We start from the raw sequence: 12,951 nt of genomic DNA, 5'->3' as shown, positions 1-12,951 counted from the left end.
TTTTTTTGAGACAGAGTCTCGCTCTGCCGCCCAGGCTGGAGTGCAGTGGCGTGATCTTGGCTCACTGCAAGCTCCGCCTCCCGGGTTCATGCCATTCTCCTGCCTCAGCCTCCCGAGTAGCTGGGACTACAGGCGCCCGCCACCTCGCCCGGCTAGTTTTTTTTTGTATTTTTTAGTAGAGACGGGGTTTCACCGTGTCAGCCAGGATGGTCTCGATCTCCTGACCTCGTGATCCGCCCGTCTCGGCCTCCCAAAGTGCTGGGATTACAGGCTTGAGCCACCGCGCCCGGCCAAGAAAGTGGAATTTCGATGTTGATAGATGTTGCTGCTAGAATCCGACAAGGAAGGCCAGACACTGACTTCATAGAGCCACAAAGCAGGAGGCAACATTTCATACATATGCACACTTCCTGGTTTGTTATAGTTCCCAAAAGATTTGAAAAATGAAGGTGGGTGGAGGGAGGAAGAGGCAATGAAATATAGTACGTTCCTGAATAAAGGGCATCATCTTAGCAAGTTGAAGTTAGAGAATCTCTTGGTACATATTTATGCAGTCTCAACCGTCCTCCAGGCTGTGAGATGGTAAATTACTACTGGCACTTATTCAGGTCTGACTTGAGAATCTAGTTTGTGGATTAACTGGACCCTTTGCTTTTTCTTCTTCCATCTGCCTTTTAGGCAATTCATTACTTATTCGAATTTCCACCAGACGGTAGGCGTCAAGAGAAGGAATATTGGATATTAAAAACTGGTTACTGTTAAAGAAGGGTTGCTGTATGGCGACTGACAACAAGAGGTATAGCACTTTATTTTGTTGCGTTTTTTACCACTAATTACTGTGGTTTAACTAATATAGGGAAATGGCCTCAGAATGCATCATTATTTTATCCAGTTTTAGAGGGTGCCCTTAAACAAGATGGCAACCTCAGGGGCGTTAACAAGGTGCTGAAGCAGCAGCAATGTAACCTGTTGCTTGGACACCGGGCTGGAGTGGGCGGACTCACTGCTAAGGGTTCAGAACCAATTTTCAACCAGTCACGCCCTTCTCAAAGATGGCCGACCTCACTTCCCTCACGCAACATGGACGTTTTCAGACACTTCCTGTGAATTTGAGGTTACCCTGATCTAGGACTACTTGCATGACCAAAGCCAAGATGGCAGGTACGTTTAAGATTAGTGAAGCCATCTATTTCCCCATCGCCCTTCGTGAAAATGGTCTTTCCCATCTGGCTCTTCTTTTTGGAGGCGTGGTTGCCAGCAGTCAAAATGGCTCCTTTCGAGAATAGATTTAATAGGAAGTGAAGCTGTGACGGCGAGGCGTTGCCCGACCTATCTTTGCTAGGCGTTCTCAGAGTTAGTTCTTTCTGCCCACACTAGACATGGCGCTTGCCAGCGTGTTGGAGAGACCGCTACCGGTGAACCAGCGCGGGTTTTTCGGACTCGGGGGTCGTGCAGATCTGCTAGATATAGGTCCGGGGAGTCCCAGTGATGGGCTGAGTCTGGCCGCGCCCGGCTGGGGTGTCCCAGAAGAGCCAGGGATCGAAATGCTTCATGGAACAACCACCCTGGCCTTCAAGGTGCGGAGCCAGCCCCCTTGCCAGGCTGATTATTGAACGCCCGCGACTTGCCTGGCCTCCCAGCCTGACCGGAGTTTGCGGTGGCCTTGGCCACCAACCCAGGCGGAGGCGCGGTCCTCTCGTTCGGACCGCAGCAGTTTTGCTGTCTCATTGACCCAGGAGACCCCTGTCTTTGCTCTGGTTGGAGAGGGTGGCGGTGGGGCCGGGGGTAAGTCGGGGAAGGAAGCTGAGGCCTCTTGGGTTGATTCCTAGGCGACCCCAGGTTGCTGCTGTTCAGGATCTTCTAGCTGGGAAAGGGGAAAGGCCGCAACAACAATGAACCTTGGCCGAGGGAAGGCTATTGTAACCGTTTACCAAAGTTTTGGAAACTGGGCGGCCCCTCAAGGCAAGGGTAACCGAAACTGGCATAAAGGGGAAGCTGGGTTCCTCATCTATAAAATGATTTTTTTGTTGTTGTTTTTGAGACAGGGCTTCGCCCTGTCGCTCAGGCTGGAGTGCAATGGCGCCAGCGCCTCAGCCTCCAGAGTAGCTGAGACTATAGGCACACACCACCACGACAGGCTAAGTTTTTTATTTTTTGTAGAGATGGATCTCCCTGTGTTGCCCAGGCTGGTCTCCAGCACCTGGCCTCAAGCGATCCTCCCGCCTTGGCCTCCCAAAATGCCAAGATTACAGGAGTGAGCCACCACGCCCATCCTATAAAATGAATTTAATATGAGTTATATCCATGTAAAGGGATTGAGATGTGAAGCTCAGGTGACATTAATATATGGGGAAGTAGAGAAGTATACTGTGAAGTATAAAAAGATGGAGAAAGAGATGTGCTGGGTTTGGACTGATGCAAAAAGAAGTATGGTAGGAGTGTTTTTGTGGTCTTATGTGGCCTGTTTTGTGTTTTCCTCTGATCTTAACAGTTCCGCCATGGAGTCATAGTTGCAGCTGACTCCAGGGCTACAGCGGGTGCTTACATTGCTTCCCAGACGGTGAAGAAGGTGATAGAGATCAACCCATACCTGCTAGGCACCATGGCTGGGGGCGCAGCGGATTGCAGCTTCTGGGAACGGCTGTTGGCGCGGCAATGTCGAATCTATGAGCTTCGAAATAAGGAACGCATCTCTGTAGCAGCTGCCTCCAAACTGCTTGCCAACATGGTGTATCAGTACAAAGGCATGGGGCTGTCCATGGGCACCATGATCTGTGGCTGGGATAAGAGAGGCCCTGGTGAGTTAAGCTGCAACCACTTTATCCTTGGGCTGACACTACAGAGAGGAGGAGTTGTATGGACAGATGAATTAAAGGGTTTGGTGTCAATGCTGAGGAAGTGTAATTAGGTTCTTAGCCCTTCTTTCTCCTTTTTTTTTTTTTTTTTGAGACTGTGTCTCATTCTGTCACTCAGGCTGCAGTGCAGTGGCATGATCTTAGCTCACTGCAGCCTCCGCCCCCAGGTTTAAGCGATTCTCATGCCTCAGCTTCCCGTGTAGCTGGGATTACAGGCGCCCGCCACCATACCTGGTTAGTTTTTGTTTTTGGTTTTTTTTGAGACGGAGTTTCGCTCTTGTCACCTAGGCTGGAGTGCAATGGTGCAATCTTGGCTTATTTCAACCTCCACCTCCAGGATTCAGGCGATTCTCCTGCCTCTGCCCCCAAAGTAGCTGGGATTATAGGCATGCACCACCACACCTGGCTAATTTTTGTGTTTTTAGTAGAGATGGGGGTTTGCCATCTTGTCAGGCTGGTCTCGAACTCCTTACCTCAGGTGATCCACCCTCCTCGGCCTCCCAAAGGACTGGGATTACAGTCGTGAGTCACTGTGCCCGGCCTTATTTTTGTGTTTTTAGTAGAGACGGGATTTCACCATGTTTGCCAAGCTGGTATCCAATGCACATGATCCACTGACCTTGGCCTTGGCCTCCCAAAGTGCTGGGATTACAGGTATAAGCCACCGCACTCAGCCTGTTCCTTCTCTTTTTCAAGGAAGGCACTGTAGTATAGGAAAAGGGATGGAGTTAAATCAGCTGTGTCATTGACTACCTGTTTGACCGTGGGCATGCATGTTTTCTCAGCCTCTGTTTTATCATCTGTTATATTGGTTAAGTGAGGTAACAAATGTAAACCTACTAGTATAGTGTCTGGCTAATAATTTTCCATCTGTTCTCTCTCCTATAAAATAAGACCCAGAGGCCAGGCGTGGTGGGTCATACTTGTAATCCCAGCACTTTAGGAGGCCGAGGCAGGTGGATCACCTGAGGTCAGGAATTCACGACCAGCCTGGCCAACATGGCGAAACCCCATCTCTACTAAAAATACAAAAATTAGCCCAGTGTGGTGGCAGGTGCCTGTAATCCCAGCTACTCAGGAGGCTGAGGCACGAGAATCTCTTGAACCCAGGAGGTGGATGTTGCAGTGAGCAGAGATTGCGCCACTGCACTCCAGCCTGGGCAATAGAGTGAGACTCTGTCTCCAAAAAAAAAAAAGAATTTAAGAATTTGTTGAATCCTACATGTAGCAGTAGTGCTATTTGAAGTGTTCATTGGCCATGTGTGGCTTGTGGCTACTGTATTAGACTCTAATATATGGTTGTCCCTCAAAAGTTAGTCATTTCTCTTCTGTTTTTTTCTTTTCTTTTCTTTTTTTTTTTTTTTTTGAGACGAAGTTTTGCTCTTGTCGCCTAGTCTGGAGTGCAATGGCATTGTCTCGGCTCGCTGCAACCTCTGCCTCCTGGGTTCAAACGATTCTCCTGCTGCAGCCTCCCAAGTACCTGGGATTACAAGCGCCTGCCACCATGCCCAGCTAATTTTGTATTTTTAGTAGAGATGGGGTTTCACCATGTTGGCCAGGCTGGTCTCAAAATCCTGACCTCAGGTGATTCGCCTGCCTCAGCTTCCCAAAGTGCTAGGATTAAAGGCGTGAGCCACTGCACCTGGCCTCTTCTCCTTTTTTCTTTAGAGAGTCTTTGGCCTAGAAGGAGCCTTTTGGGCTCCTCTCTTTTTTTGGGGGGGTGGGTATAGAGTCTCACTCTTGTCACCCCGGCTGGAGTGCAGTGGCGCAATCTCAGCTCACTGCACTCTCCGCCTCCCAGGTTCAAGTGATTCTCCTGCCTCAACCTCCCATGTAGCTGAGACTACAGGCATGCGCCACCATGCCCGTCTAATTTTTGTATTTTTAGTAGAGACAGGGTTTCACCATGCTGGCCTTGAACTCCTGACCTCAGGTGATCTGCCCGTCTCAGCCTGCCAAAGTGTTGAGATTACAGGGGTGAGCCATTGCGCCCAGTCCTGGGCTCATTTCTTTTATTTCTTTGCTGGTTATAATCACCCTTAAGAATCGTGCTAGGTCCTGTTCTATCATCTCTGAAAATAAGTTCCTTAGCCTATTTTTCCTTTCCAGCATTTAAGAAACTTGCCAGAAAGTTCGACTCTGTATTTGTCATTTCCTCATCAGCCAGTTTTGAATTGTCCCTTTAGTAAAGTTGGACTATAGCTAGTCACTTTCTACTTTTCCCTTCCATATGCTTAAAAATAATTATTATTTCCTCCTTTTGTTTTTGCTTCATTATTTTACCTGTTTACTAAATACCTAGTTACCTTGTAGAACAATTATAGGATACCTACCACTTTTTCACTTGCTTTCAAATGAGAATAGAAAGGGATGTAGGGAGTATCTGCTTACTACCCAATGGAGGATGAAAGGAAATTAAAAACTGGATGTGAGAGAGGACCTCAGTTTGTTACTTTGGAAATTGAGACGCTATTCTCTGAAAGGTGGGAAAAGACAGTTCCATACATTTTACATGATCCAGGGAAGCATTTTGGAATTGCTGCTTTGAACCCTTAACTGGTGGATTTGTTCTAGGTGGTGGAAACAGTGTAAGAGAGTACAGGGACTGGGTAGCAAGGAAAATCCAGGGAGACTGAGCATCATTTAAATAGTACCTTCAAGAGGCCTTCCTGACTACCCTGTCCCATTCATTGCGAGTCAGCCCCTTGCCTCATATTACAGTTGGCCCTTGAGCAACATGGATTTGAATCACTCAGGTTCACTTATATGCAGATATTTTTCAACCTAATTCTGATTGAAAATACACATTCCCAGAATTTGAAACCCGAATATACACAGGGCCAATTTATTTATTTATTTATTTATTTATTTATTTATTTATTTAGGGGGTGGAGTTTTGCTCTTGTCACCCAGGCTGGAGTACAATGGCGCCATCTCGGCTCAGTGTAACCTCCGCCTCCTGGGTTCAAGTGATTCTTCTGCCTCAGCCTCCCGAGTAACTGGGATTACAGGTATCTACCACCCTGCTAGCTAACTTTTATGTTTTTAGTAGAGACAGGGTTTCACCATGTTGGCCAGGCTGGTCTTAAACTCCTGACCTCAGGTGATCCACCTGCCTCGGCCTCCCAAAGTGCTGGGATTACAGGCGTGAGCCACCACACCCGGCCAACTTTTCATATATGCAGGTTTTGCAGGGCCAACTTTGGGACTTGAGTGTGCATAGATTTTGGTATATGCAGGGGTCTTGGGACAAATCCCCTTCATATACAAAAGGACGACTGTACTTAACCCAAGGCTGAATAAGATAAATATTTTTTTTTTGAGACGGAGTCTTGCTCTGTCACCCAGGCTGGAGTGCAGTGGCATGATCTCTGCTCACTGCAAGCTCGGCCTTCCAGGTTCACGCCATTCTCCTGCCTCAGCCTCCTGCGTAGCTGGGACTACAGGCACCCGCCACCGTGCCTGGCTAATTTTTTGTATTTTTAGTAGAGACGGGGTTTCACCGTGTTAGCCAGGATGGTGTCAATCTCCTGACCCCGTGATCCACCTGCCTCAGACTCCCAAAGTACTGGAATTACAAGTGTGAGCCACCGCGCCCGGCCTGATAAATACCATTTTTAAAAGAACCAGTTGGCTGGGCGCAGTGGTTCACGCCTGTAATCTCAGCACTTTGGGAGGCTGAGACAGGTGGATCACCTGAGGTCAGGAGTTCGAGACCAGCCTGACCAACATGGTGGAACCCTCTCTCTACTAAAAATACAAAATTGTGGTGGCACATGCCTGTAAACCCAGCTACTCAGGGAGATGAGGCAGGAGAATCTCTTGGACCCTGGAGGGGCATGCCTATAATCCCAGCTCCTCAGGAGGCTGAGGCAGGACAACCACTTGAACCTGGGAGGCAGAGGTTGCAGTAAGCTGAGATCGTGCCATTGCACTCCAGCTTGGGAAGGAAACGAGCAAAACTTTGTCTGAAAAATCAGTCAGTCAGTCAATAAAAAGAACCAGTCAAATGCTGAAGGAGTTTTGAGGAGGAAGAGATTACTTATGATGGGAGGAATTAGGGAAGACTTCATGGATTGGTGGTAGTTGTCCTGAATGTGAAAAAGGGAAAGGAAACATAACAAAGAAAGGGAGGAAAGAAGCATGAAGCTTTTGAGGAGTAACTGAAAGTCCAGTTTAATTGGAACTAAGTGGGTGAAGGGGAATAGTGAGCCAAAAAGCCAGAAGGGTACGTTGGAACCAGATGGTGACCCCCCTAGGCAAAAGCATGGCAGTGGGGCTGAGAAGGGGCCAGAGAAAGCAGTAGAGTAGACATGAGAATCACCTGAACCTGAAAACCAATAAGGGCAGTGGTGCTCAAGCTGGCTTGCGTTAGAATCACCTGGAGGACTTAAAAAACAAGTTCCATACCTGTTTCCCACCCCACCCCAATTATAAAAAACACCTAGGGTAAGTCCTATGCATTTTTGAAAAAAATCTTTGTTAGATGACTCTAGTGCACGGTGAGATGTGAGAACCACTAAAATAGGAAAAAAAGTAGTGATGCCATTGGCAGAATTTCAGAAGACAGGAGGAAGCGTGGGTTAGTGGCGCACAAGAGAGATGAGTTTGGTAGGTAATGGAGAACCACTGGTATCTAAGTTTAGGAAGTTTGAATCTGAACTTGATGACAAAGGCATTCAGCTGGAGGGATCCAGTAGGCAGTTGGGATTGAACACTTTGTCTAAATTTTCATCTGTACCAAAAGGTAGCTAGTTTTTTTCATAAAGGGCCAAATAGTAAATATTTTAGGCCTGCAGGCCTAAATCTTTGTCTCAAATACTTAACTCTGCTGGTGTTGCACAAAACAACCATAGACAGTATGGAAACAGGGGCTGTGTTCCAATAATATTTTAATTACAAAAATAAAGGCAGTTGGCCTGGCCAAACCCTGTTCTATACCAGCAATAGAAATATAATGTGAGCCATCTACGTAATTTTACATTTTATACTAGCTACATTTTTTAAATTAAAAGAAAAAAATTACTTTCAACATATTTTGTTTAACCTAATAAATCCAAAATATTATGTCAGCAGGTAGTACTAGTTCATTTCAAATGCTCAACTAGTCCCATGTGGCTAGTGGCTACCATATGGACAGTGCAGGTCTTTACAATATGATTACGAACTCTAGGCTTTATTATCCTCCTGTGTAAAGTATGTCTTGTTCTCCAGATATTTTAAACTCTTTGAGTTCTGGGATTATGGAATTTGTTTTTCTGTCACACAGGCTGGAGTGCGGCGGCATAATCACAGCTCACTGTGATCTCAACCTCCTGGGCTCAAGTGACTGGGATTATGGGGTCTTTTGGTGGGCGAGTGGGGATTATGTTTTGTTTGTTTGTTTCTTGAGACAGAGTTTCACTCTTGTTGCCCAGGCTGGAGTGCAATGGTGCGATCTTGGCTCACTGGAACCTCCACCTCCCAAGTTCAAGTGATTCTCCTGCCTCAGCCTCCTGAGTAGCTGGGATTACAGGCATGCGCCACCACGCCCGGCTAATTTTGTATTTTTAGTAGAGACAGGGTTTCTCCATGTTGGTCAGGCTTGTCTTGAACTCCCAATCTCAGGTGACCGACTTGCCTCGGCCTCCCAAAGTGCTGGGATTACAGGCTTGAGCCACTGCGCCTGGCTGGGGATTATGTTTTAAATGTTATCTTTAACAGTGTCTGAAGTTCTGTGCTTGAAACCTAAGTCATTTGGAATATACTTGCTTTGTGGGTGTGCTGAGAGGATCGGCAACATGGCAAGGTAGTTACCATAATGTGAGGTGAGATGGGATGGTATGTTGTAGAATCCTGGAGTCTTAATATTAAATTTTATTCCTTCAGGTTTTTTTTTTTTTTTTTTCCTGAAGACAGCATCTCAGTCTGTTGCCCAAGCTGGAGTGTGGTGGTGTGACTATAGCTCACTGCAGCCTGCACCTCCTGAGCTCAAACAGTCCTCCTGTTTCAACCTCCCACAGACATGTACCACCACACCCAGCTAGCTTTTAAAAGAATAATAATAATTTCATAAAGCCGGGCGCGGTGGCTCAAGCCTGTAATCCCAGCACTTTGGGAGGCTGAGACGGGCGGATCACAAGGTCAGGAGATCGAGACCATCCTGGCTAACACGGTGAAACCCCGTCTCTACTAAAAAATACAAAAAACTAGCCGGGCGAGGTGGCGGGCGCCTGTGGTCCCAGCTACTCCGGAGGCTGAGGCAGGAGAATGGCGTAAACCCGGGAGGCGGAGCTTGCAGTGAGCTGAGATCCGGCCACTGCACTCCAGCCTGGGCGACAGAGCCAGACTCAGTCTCAAAAAAAAAAAATAATAATAAAAATAATAATAATAATAATTTCATAGAAGACCTATCTTGTATTTATGCTGGCTTCCCTGGGTTTCTCTTTTTTAATATATATTATTTATTTATTATTATTTTATTTTGAGACAGAATTTCACTCTTGTTGCCCAGGCTGGAGTGCAATGGTGTGATCTTGGCTCACCGCAACCTCTGCCTCCCAGGTTCAAGTGATTATCCTGCCTCCTGAGTAGCTGGGATTATAGGCATGTGCCACCATGCACGGCAAATTTTGTATTTTTAGTAGAGACGGGGTTTCTTCATGTTGGTCAGGCTGGTCTCGAACTCTTGACCTCAGGTGATCTGCCCACCTCGGCCTCCCAAAGTGCTGGGATTACAGGTGTGAGCCACCTTGCCTGACCTACTTTTTTATTTTTTTATTTTTATTTTTTGTTGAGACGGAGTCTCGCTCGGTCGCCCAGGCTGGAGTGCAGTGGCCAGATCTCAGCTCACTGCAAGCTCCGCCTCCCAGGTTTACGCCATTCTCCTGCCTCAGCCTCCCGAGTAGCTGGGACTACAGGTGCCCGCCACCTCGCCCGGCTAGTTTTTTGTATTTTTTTAGTAGAGATGGGGTTTCACTGTGTTAGCCAGGATGGTCTCGATCTCCTGACCTCATGATCCACCCATCTTGGCCTCCCAAAGTGCTGGGATTACAGGCTTGAGCCACCGCGCCCGGCCTCTTTTTTATTTTTTTAATTTTATTCTAGGTTTTAAGAGAACTGCTAACCGGGCGAGGTGGCTCATGCCTATAATCCCAGCACTTTGGGAGTCTGAGGAGGGCAGATCCCCAGAGGTCAGGAGTTCGAGACCAGCCTGACCAACATGGTGAAATCCCATATCTACTAAAAATACAAAAATTAGCTGGGCATGGTTGCGAGTACCTGTAATCCCAGCTACCTGGGAAGCTGAGGCAGGAGAATTCACTTCAACCCGGGAGGTGGAGGTTGTGGTGAGCCGAGATGGCACCATTGCACTCCAGCCTGGGCAACAAGAGCGAAACTCCATTTCAAAATAAAAGAACTACTGCCTTGGCATATGGCATATGAATTAGATATCAAAAGGGGTGATCTTTTTTTTTTTTTTCCTGCTAACCTCATCTTCCTTTCCAGGCCTCTACTACGTGGACAGTGAAGGGAACCGGATCTCAGGGGCCACCTTCTCTGTAGGTTCTGGCTCTGTGTATGCGTATGGGGTCATGGATCGGGGCTATTCCTATGACCTGGAAGTGGAGCAGGCCTATGATCTGGCCCGTCGAGCCATCTACCAAGCCACCTACCGAGATGCCTACTCAGGAGGTGCAGTCAACCTCTACCATGTGCGGGAGGATGGCTGGATCCGAGTCTCCAGTGACAATGTAGCTGATCTACATGAGAAGTACAGTGGCTCTACTCCCTGAAAGACGGTGGATGCAGCTGCTTGTGTTTCTTGAGGTGACTATCATTGGTAATATGGATACAGTGACCCATCCCCCATCCTATTTATAGTGGAAGGGCCTTCAATTGTATCAATACTTTAAGTTCTGGCACATTGACCTCTATGTGTTACCAGTCATTAATGAGCTGCTGCAGAGATGACTATTTGTTTTACTTTCTTGGATGTTAACATTACACTACTCACTACTCAACCTCAACCTGTGTTGCGTCTTTTGTCACACTGTCCCTCCTCCAAGCACTTTTCAGTCAAATAAGCCAGGACAGTGGGAAGGAAGGGACTGTAATTACAGGAAACAGTGGTGTGAAGACATTGTCTAGTGAATACATTAACGTCCCCACTCATGAAGCTAATAACGGAGAAGGAGAGAGAGGGAGGGAGGAGGGAGACACTTCTCGATTCGGTTTACAAAGAGATTAAAAGTTGATGAGGTGGAAAGATGCACAGGGCTGTACCAGGCAGGGCTCCAGGGGAAAAGGCTGTCACCCTGTGGTGAGGGAGGGGAGGCTGAGGCTACTTGCAGAGTGGAAGGGTGAGGAGGATAAATCTTGACTTTTAAACCAACTGGGAAGGGAAGGCTTGGACCCTGGGAAGGGGAGGGCAAAGAAGCAGCTGTGAAAGCAGTAGTAACCACAAGGTTGGAGATCCTTGTCCTTTTGGTCCTCTGGTGCATATGTGTGGAGGAGGGAGGGTAGTGATGGGGAGAGGGTAGTGATGGGGAGTTTATAGCCTCCTGGTCAGGAAGCATCACTAAATTGTCAATGGAATGTGTGGGTGGGGAAGAGGCCCTGCTGAGAGCACAGAGATGGCTGATTTATCACACCCAGCACTACTGGGGTTGGGGGGAGTTCCCAAGCTATGGTGGCAGCAGATGGCAAGGCCTTCTGTTAAGGAAAAGACAGGAGATAGAGGAGGTTGTTGGGAGAAACCTTTAAAACATGGGAGTGGAGGACACAAACAATACCACCTTGTATTAGCCAGAAGGCAGAAAGTGGTTGGTGAAGGTGACAACCCAGTGTCATGTTTTGAGACTGAGAGGTTTGGAGGGGTCATTCGTAGAAGACGGGTAAGCCCACCTCCCCTGTACTGCGGCTACCTTCCCTTCCCCCTCAGCCTTGTGCAGTCTTTGTATTGATTGATGAGGGCTGTCGGCCAGGAACTGATCGAGTCTTGTTAATTGCATTTGTCAAATGCAGGGAAATTGGGAATTAGTGAAATCGGAGAAGGGGGTTTGGAAAACAAATGACATGCCTAAGGAGATTTTTTGCAGAAAAGTATCTCAGGAGCCCCTGGAGTCAGGGAGCTGCTAGTGTGGACTCAGACTACACGGTTGAAATAGGCAAGAGCTGGTCCGGGCGCAGTGGCTCAGGCTTGTAATCCCAGCACCAGCACTTTGGGAGGCTGAGGCGTGCAGATCACTTGAGGCCAGGAGTTTGAGACCAGCCTGGCCAACATGGTGAAACCTGTCTCTACTAAAAATAAAAACAAAAAATTAGCTGGGCGTGGTGGCAGGCACCTGTAATCCCAGCTACTTGGGAGGCTGAGGCAGGAAAATTCCTTGAACCCGGAGGCAGAGGTTGCAGTGAGCCGAGATCGTGCCATTGCACTCCAGCCTGGGCAACAAAAACAAAGCTCCATCTCAAAAAAAAAAAAAAAAGAGAGAAAGAAATAGGCAGGACCCAAGCTACATCTTCCTTCTTGTAGACTGTTGGGAAATGGTTAGCTGCGTGAGAAGCACAGGTAAAGTCATCTTCCTCTCACTTAGGACAATGGTTTGCAGATCAAAAAAAAAAAAGAGCACTCCTAGGAGAAATCCCAATGCCTGAAAAAAAATCAGAGGTTGAAGTTGAACTGAGAGGTCCAGAGTCTCAACCATTGAGCTTCCCCATCCAGTCACTCCCTGCAGCACCCTTTGTTAGCCCTATACACATACATAGTCCCTGGCACTTCTTGGAACCTCAAGGAACACAATTTGAAAACCCGTTCCCTGGGAAGTAGCCTTAAGGATAGAAAGAGAATTGAAGATTGGAATTTCATTACATGACCCCAGAGAGCATAAGACCTCAGCTTTGGTCCATGAACAGAAAATTCATTCTGGAGAGAAGAGATGATCTTGAAACAATGCAACCCTTTGCCCTGTTTCTGTCGGACACTTTGCTTTGGCAGTGGTTTAGCTGTTTAATGGAAACACCTATTCTGCACTGGCAGAGTCCTTATGTTAGAAGAGAAAATGCATGTTCTGTTCTGGCATATCCCTGTTGATCTACCTTCCTGGGTCTTGGGTAA

The 12,951-nt window shown here is 47.4% G+C and overlaps 1 protein-coding gene across 4 annotated transcripts; it reads left to right on the top strand.

The window, feature by feature from the left end:
* The first annotated feature begins 787 nt into the window (after positions 1 to 787).
* On the top strand, positions 788 to 10,864 carry PSMB5 (proteasome subunit beta 5). 4 transcript variants are annotated; one of them, XM_025391070.1, is made up of 4 exons: positions 788 to 1,577; positions 2,492 to 2,798; positions 8,559 to 8,643; positions 10,344 to 10,858. In XM_025391070.1, the coding sequence occupies exons 1-4, from the start codon at positions 1,380 to 1,382 to the stop codon at positions 10,363 to 10,365; spliced, it is 612 nt and encodes a 203-aa protein (XP_025246855.1). In that variant the 5' UTR covers positions 788 to 1,379; the 3' UTR covers positions 10,366 to 10,858. The 4 variants fall into 4 exon arrangements, with proteins under 4 accessions (XP_025246855.1, XP_025246854.1, XP_025246857.1 ...); XM_025391069.1 differs by lacking the exon at positions 8,559 to 8,643 and having other exon boundaries at positions 10,344 to 10,864; XM_025391072.1 differs by lacking the exon at positions 8,559 to 8,643 and having other exon boundaries at positions 1,043 to 1,161; positions 10,344 to 10,864.
* The last annotated feature ends 2,087 nt before the right edge of the window (positions 10,865 to 12,951 follow it).

Source organism: Theropithecus gelada, chromosome 7b (genome assembly GCF_003255815.1).
Source record: "Theropithecus gelada isolate Dixy chromosome 7b, Tgel_1.0, whole genome shotgun sequence".
Classification (NCBI taxonomy): Eukaryota; Metazoa; Chordata; class Mammalia; order Primates; family Cercopithecidae; genus Theropithecus; species Theropithecus gelada.
The sequence above is the reverse complement of the archived record's forward strand: the minus strand, read 5'-3'. Positions and strand labels throughout refer to the sequence as shown.